At 44.6% G+C, this 17,508-nt stretch overlaps 1 protein-coding gene across 6 annotated transcripts in view; it reads right to left on the bottom strand.

The window, feature by feature from the left end:
* Positions 1-17,508, bottom strand: part of LOC137569165 (probable ATP-dependent RNA helicase DDX60) — a 248,003-nt gene that overhangs the window by 47,622 nt on the left and 182,873 nt on the right. For all 6 annotated transcript variants that reach the window (XM_068278820.1, XM_068278816.1, XM_068278821.1 and 3 more), the window contains 2 exons: positions 8,354-8,503; positions 6,300-6,404 (listed from right to left, as the gene is read on the bottom strand). In XM_068278820.1, coding sequence (XP_068134921.1) covers positions 6,300-6,404; positions 8,354-8,503 — 255 coding nt within the window. The remainder of the gene's footprint in view (positions 1-6,299; positions 6,405-8,353; positions 8,504-17,508) is intronic.

The raw sequence follows: 17,508 nt of genomic DNA, 5'->3' as shown, positions 1-17,508 counted from the left end.
GCCCTCTTGAAGTTTTCCACATTTTGTCACATTACTGCCACAAATATGCATCAATTTTATTGGAATTCCATGTGAAAGACCAATACAAAGTGGTGTACATGTGAGAAGTGGATCGAAAATCATACATCATTCCAAACATTTTTTACAAATAAATAACTGCAAAGTGGGGTGTGCGTAATTATTCGGCCCCCTGAGTCAATAATTTGTAGAACCACCTTTTGCTGCAATTACAGCTGCCAGTCTTTTAGGGTATATCTCCACCAGCTTTGCACATCTAGAGACTGAAATCCTTGCCCATTCTTCTTTGCAAAACAGCTCCAGCTCAGTCAGATTAGATGGACAGAGTTTGTGAACAGCAGTTTTCAGATCTTGCCACAGATTCTCAATTGGATTTAGATCTGGACTTTGACTGGGCCATTCTAACACATAGATATGTTTTGTTTTAAACCATTCCATTGTTGCCCTGGCTTTATGTTTAGGGTCGTTGTCCTGTTGGAAGGTGAACCTCCGCCCCAGTCTCAAGTCTTTTGCAGTCTCCTATAGGTTTTCTTCCAAGTTTGCCCTGTATTTGGCTCTATCCATCTTCCTATCAACTCTGACCAGCTTCCCTGTCCCTGCTGAAGAAAAGCACCCCCAGAGCATGATGCTGCCACCACCATTTTTGACCGTGGGGATGGTGTGTTCAGTGATGTGCAGTGTTAGTTTTCTGCCACACGTAGCGTTTTGCATTTTGGCCAAAAAGTTCCATTTTGGTCTCATCTGACCAGAGCACCTTTTTCCACATGGTTGCTGTGTCCCCCACATGGCTTGTGGCAAACTGCAAACGGGACTTCTTATGCTTTCTGTTAACAATGCCTTTCTTCTTGCCACTCTTCCATAAAGGCCAACTTTGTCCATAGGACAACTATTAGTCATGCACTGTACAGAGTCTCCCACCTGAGCTGTAGATCTCTGCAGCTCGTCCAGAGTCACCATGGGCCTCTTGACTGCATTTCTGATCAGCGCTCTCCTTGTTGGGAATGTGAGTTTAGGTGGATGGCCTTGTCTTGGTAGGTTAACAGTTGTGCCATACTCCTTCCATTTCTGAATGATCGCTTGAAAAGTGCTTTGTGGGATGTTCAAGGCTTTAGAAATCTTTTTGTAGCCTAAGCCTGCTTTAAATTTCTCAATAACTTGATCCCTGACCTGTGTTGTGTGTTCTTTGGACTTCACGGTGTTGTTGCTCCCAATATTCTCTTAGACAACCTCTGAGGCCCTCACAGAGCAGCTGTATTTGTACTGACATTAGATTACACACAGGTGCACTCTATTTAGTCATTAGCACTCATCAGGCAATGTCTATAGGCAACTGACTGCACTCAGACCAAAGGGGGCCGAATAATTATGCACACACCACATTGCAGTTATTTATTTGTAAAAAATGTTTGGAATCATGTATGATTTTCGTTCCACTTCTCACGTGTACACCACTTTGTGTTGGTCTTTCATGTGGAATTCAAATAAAATTGATTAATGTTTGTGGCAGTAATGTGACAAAATGTGGAAAACTTCAAGGGGGCCGAATACTTTTGCAACCCACTGTATATACACCTGTACTACAGGTTGGGTCTTGTGCAGAGTATGTCAGCCAATTTTATATCTATATAATTACGGACCCAAGGATAGTTTGCTATCTTGCTATATTCTGTGTATTATTGTATATACTTTGTATAATGCAACTGAACAGAGTGATGTTGATGTCTAATGCTACGCTGTACTGTTCAAAATTTTTGATAAATAAAGATTATTCAAAAAAAAAAAAAAAAGTACTATCGAAGTTATTTTGAGTATTTGTTTTCTTGCTGGTGGTTTACACTGCATTTTATTGACAAGTTTAAAATATCACCTAGGAGAAAGCGTAGGTGAAGAAGTAAATTGCATATGGCCCCATGGCTTTTATTCAATTCACTTTTTCACCTGTGTTTTCCTCTAGGTGATCATTTTTCATCTTCTGTTTAAAATGACTTTTCAGCACCAGGGCGGATTCTGTCATGAAGCAAGGTGAAACACTTGCATCAGGCACAGAGATTACAGGGGAAGCATTTTTGTACTGTGAGCGAGGTGAAGAGGTCATCATTGGGGAAAGCAGCTTGTTGTGCTGTGTGAGGAGTCTGACAGTGAGTGAGGAGGGGGGAGGCAGGAGAGCAGCAGTGTTCCATTTGAATTAAATGAATTAGAGTACATTTTCAGATGCTGTGTGTTCATTCCAAATCGGGAAGGGGAGGGGGGGGGGGGGGGGAGAGCATTGTGACAAGTTTTCCTCAGGCAGCAAAAAGACCAGGACCAGTCTTCTTCAGCACTCTGCTACCAAAATGTAGGTGAAAAAATACTAAAAAAATATTTTAAGTATTATCTTGCTTGCGGGTGGCTTGAAGGGCATTTTATTGATAAGGTGTGAAAATATTACCAATGAGAAAATGTAGGAGAAAAAGTTAATTGAATAGAGGCCCATGTCCCTTATTCTTAACTTCTTCACCTGAGCTTTCTCCTAGGAGATAATGTTTCATCTTTTGTTTACAATACATTTTCAGCACCTTCCAATTTAAAATATATCAAAAAGTAGGTGAAAAGGGACGGTTAAAATTATTTTGAATATTTTGTTGTTTGCTGGTGGCTTAAGTGGCATTTTTTTGACAAGGTGTGAACATACCACCAAGGAGAAAAAGTTAATTGAATATAGGCCCACATATTTTAAGAAAACAGCTGCCAAAATGGTGCCCTTAAAGAATAAATACTTAAATTCAATCACTGCACATACTTCAATCCCTGTAGAATCATAAAAAGCATATAGTGCCCAGTACTGCTTGTACCAGGCTATAGCTAGCACCTCGTGACGCACACCTGGGGGTAGTGCCACCACCCTATGAGGGGAATGTAACAGGTTCCCCCCCTCCAAGCCCGCACTCACCGAAAGAGCGTCTTGCTTTATTGCATATCACACCATACTGCCTTGCCAGCCAAGGAGAATAAAGCAGATGATAAACACGACTCCACTTATTGGAATAAAAGCATCCCGCAGGCAGGGCCGGATTTGGACTTTCTAGTGCCCTAGGCCCGGTACCACCAACCGCCCCCCCCCCTTACGCACGCACGCACGCACGCACGCACGCACGCACGCACACACACACACACACACACACACACACACACACACACACCAGACCATAGTCTTTGGAAAATGAAAGATCACAGACCAATTTTACCCCCTTCCATGTAGTATGAGAGCCATACCTACACAGTCTATTCTATGGAGCTGAACTCCCCATCAGACAGAAATCTTTGCAAGATGCTGCACACAAAGATGCTGTACACATTCAAAAGATCAGTATCTGCAAAAGATCTGTTCCTGCAAAAGATCTGTTCCTGCAAAATGCATTCATAGTCTATGATATCTGCAGATCCACATACACACCTTGTTTAACAAACATTCATCAGCAGATCAGATCCACCAGGATGGATCTTCAGATCTGCAGATGATTGTCTGATCTGCAGATGAATGTCTGTTAAACAAGGTGTGTATGAGGATCTGCAGATATCATAGACTATGAATGCATTTTGCAGGAACTGATCTTTTGCAGGAACAGATCTTTTGCAGATATTGATCTTTTGAATGTGTACAGCATCTTTGTGTTCAGCATCTTGCAAAGATTTCTATCTGATGGGGAGATCAGCTCAATAGAATAGACTGTGTAGGTATGGCTCTCATACTACATGGAAGGGGGTAAAATTGGTCTGTGATCTTTCATTTTTTAAAGACTATGGTCTGATGTGTGTATGCACCTTCACTCAATATCATTCTGTCCAACATCCTGACTAAAGGCTCATACACACATCAGACCATAGTCGTTGGCCACATACACACATCAGACCATAGTCTTTGGCCACATACACACATCAGACCATAGTCTTTGGCCACATACACACATCAGACCATAGTCTTTGGCCACATACACACATGTGTATGTGGCCAACGACTATGGTCTGATGTGTGTATGAGCCTTTAGTCAGGATGTTGGACAGAATGATATTGAGTGAAGGTGCATACACACATCAGACCATAGTCTTTGGAAAATGAAAGATCACAGACCAATTTTACCCCCTTCCATGTAGTATGAGACCCATACCTACACAGTCTATTCTATGGGGCTGAACTCCCCATCAGACAGAAATCTTTGCAAGAAGCTGCACACAAAGATGCTGTACACATTCAAAAGATCAGTATCTGCAAAAGATCTGTTCCTGCAAAATGCATTCATAGTCTATGATATCTGCAGATCATCATACACACCTTGTTTAACAGACATTCATCTGCAGATCAGATCCACCAGAATGGATTTTCAGATCTGCAGATGATTGTCTGATCTGCAGATGAATGTCAGTTAAACAAGGTGTGTATGATGATCTGCAGATCTCATAGACTATGAATGCAATTTGCAGGAATGGATCTTTGGCAGGAACAGATCTTTTGCAGATACTGATCTTTTGTGTCTGTACAGCATCTGTGTGTGCAGCATCTTGCAAAGATTTCTATCTGATGGGGAGTTCAGCTCCATAGAAAAGACTGTGAAGGTATGGCTCTCATACTACATGAAGGGTGGTAAGATTGGTCTGTGATCTTTCATTTTCCAAAGACTATAGTCTGATGTGTGTATGAGCCTTAACGATCACTTGTTTGCAGGAGGAAATGCCTGTTTTAGTGACTCGTGAAAACCTATGAATGTTTTCTCTCTGAAAAATGATGAATGATTGTTTTTCCTGTTAGAGCAGTGAGTCCCTAATGCCTGGTACGCACCATATAGATGGGTTGAATCGATTTTCCGATCACTTATACAAAGTCGATTAGAAAAATGATCAGAAATCAGATTAGACCTGTCAGAAATAATCAATTCGAACCCATCTATCTGATGGGAAATTGCATGGTGTGTACCAGGCATGAAGTAGCAGAGCGGCGTTCATCTCCCTCTCTGCTCTTCTGTAATCACAGATCTGTTGCATTTATTTTATAGTATTTGTTGTACTGATTCTTTCACAGGTGTTTTTTTTACTGCTTGCCAACACGGTACAAATATATATTTTTTTAATTTTTAGTGTATGTAATTACTTTTGGTATACAAAACAGAATGTAACAATACAAATGTATACAGCAGTACATTTGCAATTATAATTATAGAGAAGTTGTCTATCTCATACTACTGCAGACATTACTGCTGCCTTTAAAATGAGCCAGCAAGGGGTTAAGATTTAGCTTAGAATGGGCTGTCATAAATCTCTCTAAGGAATAAAAAACCTTATCTTTCTGTTTAAGATTTACAATCCAGGGGGAGAGAGGAGAAGGAATGGCTCAAGTCATTAACAGAGTCTGACTGACCAGCAATACATTGTTTAGCCCAGTTGTAAAGTGGAAATAATTCTGTTACAATGGTTACCTTACTGGATCAGAAATTGTGTCTACATTGTGATCCATGTTTCTCTCACCCCTGGCAATAAACTGAAGCTTGTATGTTCAGGAGATACAGAGCAGGGACAAGGTCCTCCAGCACCCAAGGCTGAGACACCAAAGTGCGCCCCTCCACCCCTCCCACCCCAGCTGTCACTCACTGATTGCTGTTAGACTAAGAGGGCCACAGGGCCCCCAACCTCCCCAACACCTTAATATCTAGTTATCTGGCTTGCAGTCACTGCTATGTATCCCCTTTTCTTATTTATTTCCGCTTCAAACACAATTAGGAATGACAGCTGAATGAATTGTGCGCCCCCTCCTACACTGCGCCCTGAGGCTGGAGCCTCTCCAGCCTATGCCTCGGCCCGGCCCTGAGGAGATAGCACTGTCTCATCGCACACCACGAAGTAAGGAAAATACACGGAGCTCTGAAATTCTTACTGTGTGTGCCGCAAAGCCGGGGCGCTTCGGAGCAGGAGAAACGATTTATTTTGACATGCAGCCTCTTATCTCTCTCAGGTCCTACCGCCCTTTTATCCTTCTGATTTTTTCCCGCCCTAGGCCGTGGCCTTTGTGGCCTTTGTAGAAATCCGGCCCTGCCCGCAGGCTTACAGTTCAATGGACACAAGTTTCGGCTCCACCGCGGATGATACAGAGCCACTCGCTCCCACTGCTCGTCCTGCTTCCGGGTGACGTCAATGCGCTCCTCCGACTCCAGAGAATAAATAGTTTTATTTATTTTTTTTGTCAAAATGTATGCTATTGTTTTTTGCTTGACAAAAACTTACATGATAAAAAAAAAGAAATCTAAATGAAATACCTGTCTATAGTGCAGTGCATCCAGGTACACCGAGTCATTCATGAAAACCACAGATTTACATGGCATGTTGATCCCCAGAGCAAGTGAGCTGGTTGCCGTGACAACCTAAAAAAACCCCAAAATAAACAATATGTTAAAAGGACACTTAAAGAGGCACTCCAGTAAAAATAATGTAATAAAAAAAGTGCTTCATTTTTACAATAATTATGTATAAATGATTTAGTCAGTGTTTGCCCATTGTAAAATGTTTCCTTTTTTCTGATTTACATTCTGAAATTTATCACATGGTGACATTTTTACTGCTGGCAGGTGATGTAGCTGCTGCTTGCTGTTTTGGCAGGTGGACACAGCTGTAAACAGCTATTTCCCACAATGGAACGAGGTTCACAGCCAGGAAACTACCAGGAGTACCATGGTCCTCAGAGTTTCTTGTGGGAGGGGTTTCACCACAATATCAGCCATACAAAGCCCCCTGATGATCTGTTTGTGAAAAGGAATACATTTCTCATGTAAAAGGGGGTATCAGCTACTGATTGGGATGAAGTTCAATTCTTGGTCACGGTTTATCTTCAAGTCAGGAATAAAAAAATCAGTTTTACTTGCCTGGGGCTTCTACCAGCCCCCTGCAGCCATCCCATGCCCTCACAGTCACTCATGGAGCCTCTGTTCCCCCACTGCCAGCTAGTTTCGTTTTCTCTGACAGGCCCTGACCGGGAGTCAGCGGGCTTTATGCGCTTGCGCAGGCCTGGCTACGCGTATCCTTCTTGATGTTCCCATCCTCAATAGCGTCCTGCACAGGCACAGGATGCTATCGCGGATGGGAACGTGGAGAAAAAAAACACGTGAACAGGCCGTCGGCCCAGTCAGTGAAAAACGAAACTAGCTGATGGCGGGGGACTGGAGGCTCCGTGAGTGACTGCGAGGGCACGCGGTGGCTGCAGGGGGCTGGTAGAAGCCCCAGGAAAGTAAAACTGATTTTTTTATTCCTGGCTTAAGCGTCCCTTTAAGCTTGTAAGTAGTCTTGTAGCCACAGTCCCATCAAATCTATATTTGTACATTCCATATTCTGTTAATTCAACAGGAAGTATTCATTTTACTACTATGTTTTTACACTAATGCCAATACTTAACTGTTAATCAAAATATTAAAATATTTTTAACTCCTCTACCAGATATTATCAGTCCAATAGGCCATTGCAGCTGCTGATGGTTTTGCGTGCATGTATGTTTGCAAGCCCATTTTCTCATACATGTCCAAAGTTATTGTCTACACTTTTGCAAACATTCTCCAGGATGGGAACTTGTGAGTATTACTTATAGTTTATTGCACACCATCAGACTTTTTAGCATACCCCAGCCCTAAGGACAGAAATGTATTTGAATTGTGACTATTTATGAGGCACCCTTCCCAGAGTTACTGAAAATGTGTTTTTTGGTGTTTAGTGCTTACATATTTCATTCTATCATTCATTTAATAATGTAATTAATCGTATAAAAAAAAAAAAAAAAGCTGTATCCGATTCCCTTTTCCAGCTATTACCATTGTTCTTTTAGAGATTTTAAGACACTTGCAATTCTCTGTATCAAAAAATATCAAAAACATTTGTTATAAAAATAATAAGGTTTATTAATAAAAATTGTGGTGATCTGCAAATAATGTTAATGTTTTCTAGCCCTGTTCGATTCATAAAGTGGACAGTGAAAGTTTGTTTTTGTATTCGATATGGTTAGATCATTATGGGCTTGATTCACTAAGCTGCCCTGCTACAGCAGCGCAGCTTAATGACAGCAGGGATTGTTATAATCCCCTGCGCATGATATGCAGCCATAGTGTGCTCAGGTAAATTATGCTTGGCTCAGATAAAAGAGTGCTTATTTACAGCGGCGGGTCCAGTTGCTTCAAAGTATGATATTCCTGCACTTTGTTTGGCCCAATAGCCTGACTGTCACTTGACCCTGTAGCAGGGCAGTTTAGTGAATCAAGCCCATAGTGGGCTATAGTGGGCTTATATATACAGTATTTACCGGATTTCTTTTCTTCAGTAAAATACTTACTTTTAGATATCCCATCCTAAATAGCATTTCAACAAATGTCCGTCCTTTAGCATCGACAGATCCATGGTGGTATCCAATGCCCCTCTGGGACAATTCTATCAGATTAAGGTATCTTGAATATTTCATTCTTTTACACATTTTCTCCAGCGTCTGTAAAAACATTGCATTTACATTAAAACATTTAAGTGGACCTTTATTGAATCTAAGGTTTCTTTAAGATGCTTCACTGGAGCAATTTCTCAGTATGATTTTACATCTTTTTGGCTCAATTCTGTTTAAGGTACACCAAAAACACTTTCTGCAACATTTAACTTGTACAATATATTAACCACTTCCACACCACAGATTATTTCCCCTTAAAAACCAGAGAAATGTTCACATTTAACACTCCTCCTATTCATTTGCTAATAAATGTATCACTACTTATCACACCAAAAGGACCTATACATTTGTTTTGCTTTTGTACCCCATTTCTTTGGGTGGTACATCTTGGTAAGATTTTATTTTATTTAATATGCATTCTAAAGGTAATAAGATGAAAATGAAAAATAATTATTACTTCTTCAGTTTTCAGCTATTATAGTTTTGAAATAAACTATAATGATAAAACTCACATATTTTATTTACCCATTTGTCCAGGTTATTACAACATTTAAATGGTGTTCTTAGTACAGTGTATGGCAAAAATATTTTTGGAAACATAAAGGTGTATTTTTTTTCATTTTGTGTTTCCGTATACTATTTCAATAATTACAAGCCCTTATTTGAAAAAAATAACAGTAATATACCCTCATGAGATACATATTAAAAAGCTGGGTTAATAAATAATTGGTAATTTATTATTTTAATGCAATATAGTGTATTTCAATGTTTTGGAAGCAGTAGAGTGTTGTACCGTGTTAGCCATCAGTAAAAGCAAAGAGTTTTGAATCACGATAATACCATTTATTGGCTAACTTAAAGATAAATAAACAGTGAGCTTTTGGCTTATAAAAAGCCTTCGTTGAACCAAGTACGACGAATGCCGAAAGCTCACTGTTTATTCATCTTTAAGTTAGCCAATAAATGGTATCATCCTGAATCAAAACTCCTTGCTTTTATGTTTTGGAAAACTAGATGTTGCCACAGTGTGTATGTGTTTGTGTTTACTTTCATTATGTGAATGACCACCGGCATCTTGCTGACCATCACTGTGGGTACTTTGATCAGCTTTGGGAACACACGTTCCCATTCACTGATCCCTACTTTGTCACGGGGTCGCCAGTGCCAGCACATGTGCGTGCCATAATTTAATAGAGAGATACGTGTATCTACGCCCCTGGTTGTTAAGTGAAGTATACAGGAGTGTAGATACACTGTCCAGCGGTTGTGAACCAGTTAGAATGGAGATTAAGCTGCCCTTTCCTTATATTTCCGACTATATGATGGTATGTAAGTGATGGCCTGCTTATATTGCTGAAGAATCTTATAAAGCAATTCATTTGCTGAGAGTGACTACACTAAAATATCACTTTTTGCTAAAGGAATTCACCATTACCATACACATTTCTGAATTGTAACCCTGAATTGCAATGCTTTTTAGATACAGTATTTATGCCCATCTGGATTTGCTCATTAAAGTGAACCTATGAGCTATATTATTTAGGACCGTCCAAGATGAGCAGTTCATGGCAGAAAAAAAAATTTATATAATCCAATGGAGGAAAATTAGGCAGCTTTCTATATTATTTTTCCAGAAAACCCCTTGATCTAAAGCAACCAGACATATATTAAAATAGCTATATAAAATAAGCCCTCTCTAGAGGTGCTGCACCATCTTTTGTGAAAAGCAGAGCAAAGTAGAGTAAGAGTTAATGACGCTGGCGGATCAAGGTCAGTTGAGTATCCAGTGGCTGAGGTGCTCATATCAAAAAAAGTCCAATGCTATAAAAAATACAGATATAATACTGAATGCAAAATGTATTAACCAAAACACCACAGGCAACTTTCACACTTACCCCGTTTCGTAACATCGCAATACTCTCCCCCGTTGCAGCTTGCCGCAAGGGCAATTCAAGTCTATGGAGACTTACACACAAGGGCGACACAATGTGGTGTGATGAAAGTAGCAAAATCGACGCAAGGCTGCAGCAAACTCTGCAGTGTGTTGCCGCATGATCCATGCCTACCACACGGATTACGCAGCAATGCAAGTCTATGGCAACATGATAAGTATGAACAAGGGATTGGGATTGCAGCATGGCACCCAGGCACAGAGCGCCGAAACTTCAGTGATGTACTTCCTGTCCAGCATGGAGTACGTCACTGAGTGGGGGACGGAGTTACGCACATTACCCTCTAAGTACACTCTGCTGCAGGGTAATACGCATGGGGGAATGGTGTGGTACAATCGTCCTGCCCCAGACTCTCCGCCCGCAGGATGACCACACTGCTGCATATGTACAACTAGCCTTAGATATGTTTAAAAAAGATGGCAAGATCAAATATTGAGTGTAACGTTTGTGGAACTTTCTCCGTGATCAGCGCACAACGCGTGCGCTGATACGGCGGAAATCCTCCACAAGCGTATATTTGCAGGAACCCAGCAAAAGGTGCTACGCACCCGTAGAGGGAAATTCCTGTCGGCAGATGGCGCTGGGGAGTGCAGAGGAACCTATCCTCTGTACCTCCACAAATGCCAGACAGGAATTGTACGAAGCGCAGAACGCAATCGCAAGAGAGGCGATTGCGAATGAGAACGAGCAAAGGGACAGGTTGTATGTGTGTGCGCCAACCTAGTCGCCACCCTGCGACAGTGCACACACAACAGCAGATATGAAAATAGGAACGCGATCGCGAGAGGTGCGATCGCCCGACGTGACACAAGGCAGATCAGAACAGAATACGAGGTTAGCAAAGGCACAGCAAATAATACAATGAGAATAACAAGGAAAATAACAAACGCTTACTGAACGCGAGCACCGCACTCATTCGCAACAGTGCACGCGTTCGTGCACGGGTTCGTGCACGGTCTCCACGCGATAAGCACAATAGAGACAGGCACGCCTAACTAACCAAGACAAGACAGACACCACACAAATGCGCTTGCTACACGGTTGCCTTACCGCAGGCACCAGCAAGCGCATGCAAACAGACAGACAACGAGAATCGATCAAACAGGAACCACTGCTCTTACCGTCAGAGCCAGTGCAAACCAGGTATCAGAAAGATCCACTGCTCTTGCTGTCAGAGCAGTGTGATCCAAGCACACGACAAACAGAAGGAGTGACCAGCAGCGACCGCAGCCGAGGTTAGCTCCAAGATCCAGACCAGAGGAATCCACTGCCACTAACGCTAGGGCAAGTGCGATTCAGACAGACAGAACAGAAGGATCCACAGCACTAGCGAAAGTGACTAGCGCGATCCAGGAAGACAGAACAGAAGGATCCACAGCACTAGCGCAAGACGAGTGCGATCCAGGTACAGAGTAGCAGGACAGAAGGATCCACAGCACTAGTGCAGGATGCTAGTACGATCCAGGGAGGCAGAACAGAAGGATCCACAGTACTAGCGAAAAGAGGCTAGCACGATCCAGGGAAACAGATCAGAAGGGGCTACCAGCAACAACCGCTGTTGCGGTTAGCACCCAGACACACAGAACGATTTCCTGTCGCTGGGACAGGACCATCGCAACAGACAAACAAAACAGATAAACAATCCTAACTGCACTAAGGAAACCTGCCTAGTGCAAGTTCCAGGAATAACTCTAAGCTGATCTTCAAACAAAGAGCATGGCTGACACTCCTCCAGGAGTGTTTCACAGGAAGGAGTCCTTATGACCAGCCAAGCCTTGTGGGAAACAGATAGTACTTATAGAGCAAGCCCACAATGGATGTGGATAGGCAATTTGCATGATAAACGTATGCAAATTCCTCTGCAGCAAGCTGCAGAACTGACAAAAGGTCTCTATTAAAGAGACCTGCAGAATGCAGACCTGAACAGTGGTCAAAAAGCTGCCTGTCTGCACAGGCAGCTGAGCAGATTCTCACATTAAGTCACTGAATTAAAATGTAATGAAATGGCTTAGTTCATATCATATGACACCAGGGGCCTGATTTAATTACAGGTGTTAATAAATTGCTAAATTGTTAATAAATCAGCTAATTCAAATGTAAAGTACATGATTGCCATGGTAAGTTAATTCGAGCTCACCTGATGGCCACATTTTCTGCATCAGCATGCCCACTGCTTTACTGCCTCATTATAAATTATATTTTATATAAATTATATTGAAAACATGAATATTATTTGTATGTCTGTGGAAGCTGGCACATTGGTCCAACACTTAAAGGATATCAGATGTGAAATAACCTAGAGAAACGGGGGGAGCAGGAATGTATTGTTACCTGCCCTGATGCCTAACGCTCCCGTCGTTATCCTCTCTGCCCCTGCAGTCTTCCTAAATGTCCTTCTGGCAACCTCTTCCAGGTCACCGAAGTCGGGCACTACAGCGCTTCTGGCCAGCGCCTGCGCAGTAGTGCCTGACTCCGGCGACCTGGAAGAGGCTGCCAGAGAGACATTTAGGAAGACTACGGGGGCAGAGAGGATAACGGGGGAGAGCTAGGCATCAGGACAGGTAACAGTTTATGTCTGCACCCCCTTGTTTCTCTAGGTTATTTCACATCTTGTATCCTTTTAATTGCTTGGATCAGAACTCTTAGTCAATTACATTAATAAGAGGGCTTCCAGATATCCACAGAGGGCCACCTTCAGAAATGTATGGGCCTTGTACTCGGAAAACTAATGAGCCCCCCGCACGCCAAATCACAATCTGCAGAAAACAGCTCTTTAAAGGCCTGAACACATGAATGCCTTTATGTCCACTTTTCACCTTTCATCTGTAACATTGATGTGTTGCTGAAAATCACCCCCTCCAGCACATGTCAGGGCAGCCAGAGCAGTAGCTGTGGAGGAGGTGAGTTGCTGCTGCCACTTGTCCATACTTATACAGGGGGGCAGAGGAACCTACAGAAGAGGAGCAGGAGACAGGGGGGGCAGAGCAGCATACTGTGAGAAAACGCGGAAAAGCCGCCACGTGTGTTCAGAACAAGGCGGCTGATTCCGTGTCCAACGCGGCGGTTTGCACGCGTATGCCTACATCTACCATTATGGCGGAATGCGGAGAAACCGCCGCATGCCCTGATAGCGGTGCGGCTGGTTCCGCGTCCAGCGCGGCGGGTGGTACACAACACATGGCTGGTGTGGCTGGGACTGATAGTCCACACAGGTTCGCACGCTGAGAGGTAGAACGTTTATGACAACTAGAAGGGAGTCAGCTGACCAAGCCGGTCAGCTGATGATTCAACCAGTTCCCATTGATCCAGCACTTTAGTGGAGGCGCTGGAGAGCGCTGTGCTATATATACTGGGTGCTGGTCATTCACTGGTTGTCTGCCGTTGCGATCACTACGTGGAAGCACTCAGACCTTTTGTTAGATTCTGTGTTACCATTCTGTTATACTTGACGCTCCTGGTATATGGTCCCTGAGGAAGCAAGTGTTGCTTGTGAAACAGCTGTAAGACCAGCCCTGTTCATTTGTATCTGTCTTGTTGGGGATGAAATAAAGTGTGGATCGTTGCAAGTCTTTGGTGCCCGGACCCTGTTCTTCAGCTGTGCTATGCTCCTGGTATATGGATGCACCAGGTTTAGTATATTTTTTTCCTGGTTCTTGCCCTCTAAACCTGGGCGTGCCTTATATTCCAGAGTGTCTGAGACGGTGGCAAATACGGTAATTATAAGTGACCCTTACCAATTTCATAACAGTGTGTAAAGCATTTTCCAAAAATCCCTTAGTTTACCATTGACACTGGGCAATATGGTTATTTTTTTGTAGCTGTAAAAATGAACAGTAGACATCTGCCATGGTAAAAAAAAAAAATAGGAAAAAAATAAATAATGGCCCAACAGCAATACAGATTAACACATTATCTGATTAAACTTCAGGGAAAGCTAAAATAAATTATTATTATGAATATACTGTGCATTCACAGAGCACTGCAACATCATAGAGCATATTGCACATTGCTAACTAATATCTGGTACCCCTACTACACTTCAGAACTGGTTTGGAGGCATTCATGTACAAGTGAGAAGTGAGAGGAAATTAAATTCCCAAAGAAAACCCACACAAACACAGAGAGCATGCAAACTTCATGAATAATGTTCTAGCTGGTGTTCATGGGCCTCCACAGAAAATTTTCCAGGGCGGGAGGCAAAAAGGGGGGGGGGGAGGAGGAGAAGCACGCCGCGTCAAAAATTGGGGGTACGTTCGCACGCCAAAAGAAAAATAGGTGTGGTCATGGACCAGAATGTGGGTGTGGTCAAGAGTGGAGACAAGTTTACATGAACTTAGCAATGGTGGGACATTACATTAGGACAGTGGTGGCGACCCTTTTGGAGGTCGAGTGCCCAAACTGCAACCCAAAAGTCACTTATCTATCGCATAGTGCCAACAGCAATTTAAACTAAATACAAACGTTTTAACTCACATATGAACATTATGGAAAAACCAGGTTGAAAATAAACTGTGAAGATAAACAATTTCATGCATCCTACTCCTGAAAAATGTATTCATTTTTTTTTAGAACCTCTCAGTTTCATTTTCTGTTTTAAAAAGCTGAAAAAGTAGGTTTAATACTATTGTCTCATATGATGATGATTCAGCTTTTTCCATAGTCTCGCAGTTAGCAATCATGTGACCCCCAACAAGACAAATTCAGCAATCATGAGCCCCCCCCATCAAGACAAATTCAGCAATCATGAGGCCCCCAACATGACCAACTCAGCAATCATGATGCCCCCAACAAGAAATTCAGCAATCATGAGGCCCCTAACAAGACAAATTCAGCAATCATGAGCCCCCAACAAGACAAATTCAGCAATCATGAGGCCCCCAACAAGACAAATTCCGCAATCACGAGGCCCCAACAAGACAAATTCAGCAGTCATGAGGCACATAGAAAGCATTTCACATAAATATACAGAATGCCCCCTTAATATGGTAGACACCTCTCACCTGGCTTCTGAATTCTCCTCTACTGGCTGCTGTGCCTGGCTGGCCTGGCAATACTGTTTTTGGTTGCACTGGGGATGATGTGTGGGCTGAAAGGCCTGGCAGTGATGCTGTGGCCTGGCTGGCGGTTATGCTGTGGCATTTTTGACAGTGATTCTGGGCTGGTTGGCTGGTGGTGATGCTGGGCTGGCTGGCCTAGATAGTTTAGGTAGTGACAGGTGCCCCCTAGTTTAGGTAGCGCCAGGAGCCTCCTAGGTAGTGACAGCAGCTCTCCCAGTTCAGGTAGGGACAGGAGCCCCCCAGTTCAAGTAGGGACAGGAGCCCCCCAGTTCAGGTAGGGACAGGAGCCCCCCAGTTCAGGTAGTGACAGGAGCCCCCGAGTTCAGGTAGTGACAGGAGTCCCCCAGTTTAGGTAGTTACAGGTACCCCCCAGTGTATGTAGTGACAGGAGTCCCCCAGTTCAGGTAGGGACAGGAGCCCCCCAGTTCAGGTAGGGACAGGAGCCCCCCAGTTCAGGTAGGGACAGGAGCCCCCCAGTTCAGGTAGGGACAGGAGCCCCCCAGTTCAGGTAGGGACAGGAGCCCCCCAGTTCAGGTAGGGACAGGAGCCCCCCAGTTCAAGTAGGGACAGGAGTCCCCGAGTTCAGGTAGTGACAGGAGCCCCCGAGTTCAGGTAGTGACAGGAGTCCCCCAGTTTAGGTAGTGACAGGTACCCCCCAGTGTATGTAGTGACAGGAGACCCCAGGTTAGGTAGTGACAGGAGCCGCCCAGTTAAGGTAGGGACAGGAGCCCCCCCAGTTCAGGTAGGGACAGGAGCCCCCCAGTTTAGGTAGGGACAGGAGCCCCCCAGTTTAGGTAGTGCCAGGAGCCCCCAGTTCAGGTAGTGACAGGAGCCCCCCAGTTCAGGTAGTGACAGGAGCCCCCCAGTTAAGGTAGGGACAGGAGCCCCCCAGTTCAGGTAGTGAAAGGAGCCCCCCAGTTCAGGTAGTGACAGGAGCCCCCCAGTTCAGGTAGTGACAGGAGCCCCCCAGTTCAGGTAGTGAAAGGAGCCCCCCAGTTCAGGTAGTGACAGGAGCCCCCCAGTTCAGGTAGTGACAGGGCCCCCCCAGTTTAGGTAGTGACAGGAGCCCCCCAGTTTAGATAGTGACAGGGCCCCCCCAGTTTAGGTAGTGACAGGAGCCTCCCAGTTTACGTAGTGACAGTGCCCCCCAGTTCAGGTAGTGACAGTGCCCCCCAGTTCAGGTAGTGACAGTGCCCCCCAGTTCAGGTAGTGACAGGAGCCCACCAGTTCAGGTAGTGACAGGAGCCCCCCAGTTCAGGTAGTGACAGGAGCCCCCCAGTTCAGGTAGTGACAGGAGCCCCCCAGTTCAGGTAGTGACAGGAGCCCCCCAGTTCAGGTAGTGAAAGGAGCCCCCCAGTTCAGGCAGTGACAGGAGCCCCCCAGTTTAGGTAGCGACAGGAGCCCCCCAGTTCAGGTGGTGACAGGGCCCCCCAGTTAAGGTAAGGCTAGGAGCCTCCCAGTTTAGGTAGTGACAGCCCCCCCCCCCCCCCAGTTTAGGTAGTGACAGGAGCCTCCCAGTTTAGGTAGTGACAGTGCCCCCCAGTTCAGGTAGGGACAGGAGCCCCCCAGTTCAGGTAGGGACAGGAGCCCCCCAGTTCAAGTAGGGACAGGAGCCCCCGAGTTCAGGTAGTGACAGGAGCCCCCCAGTTTAGGTAGTGACAGGTACCCCCTAGTGTATGTAGTGACAGGAGCCCCCAGGTTAGGTAGAGACAGGAGTCCCCCTGTTTAGGTAGTGACAGGAGCCCCCCAGTTCAGGTAGGGACAGGAGCCCCCCAGTTCAGGTAGGGACAGGAGCCCCCCAGTTCAAGTAGGGACAGGAGCCCCCCAGTTCAGGTAGGGACAGGAGCCCCCCAGTTCAGGTAGGGACAGGAGCCCCCAGTTCAGGTAGTGACAGGAGCCCCCCAGTTCAGGTAGTGACAGGAGCCCCCCAGTTAAGGTAGTGCCAGAAGCCTCCCAGTTTATGTAGTGACAGGCCCCCCCCCCCAGTTTAGGTAGTGACAGGAGCCTCCCAGTTTACGTAGTGACAGTGCCCCCCAGTTCAGGT

The sequence above is a fragment of the Hyperolius riggenbachi genome, chromosome 1 (assembly GCF_040937935.1).
Source record: "Hyperolius riggenbachi isolate aHypRig1 chromosome 1, aHypRig1.pri, whole genome shotgun sequence".
Taxonomy (NCBI): Eukaryota; Metazoa; Chordata; class Amphibia; order Anura; family Hyperoliidae; genus Hyperolius; species Hyperolius riggenbachi.
Note: the sequence above shows the minus strand (reverse complement) of the source record. Positions and strands in the feature narration are given on the sequence as shown.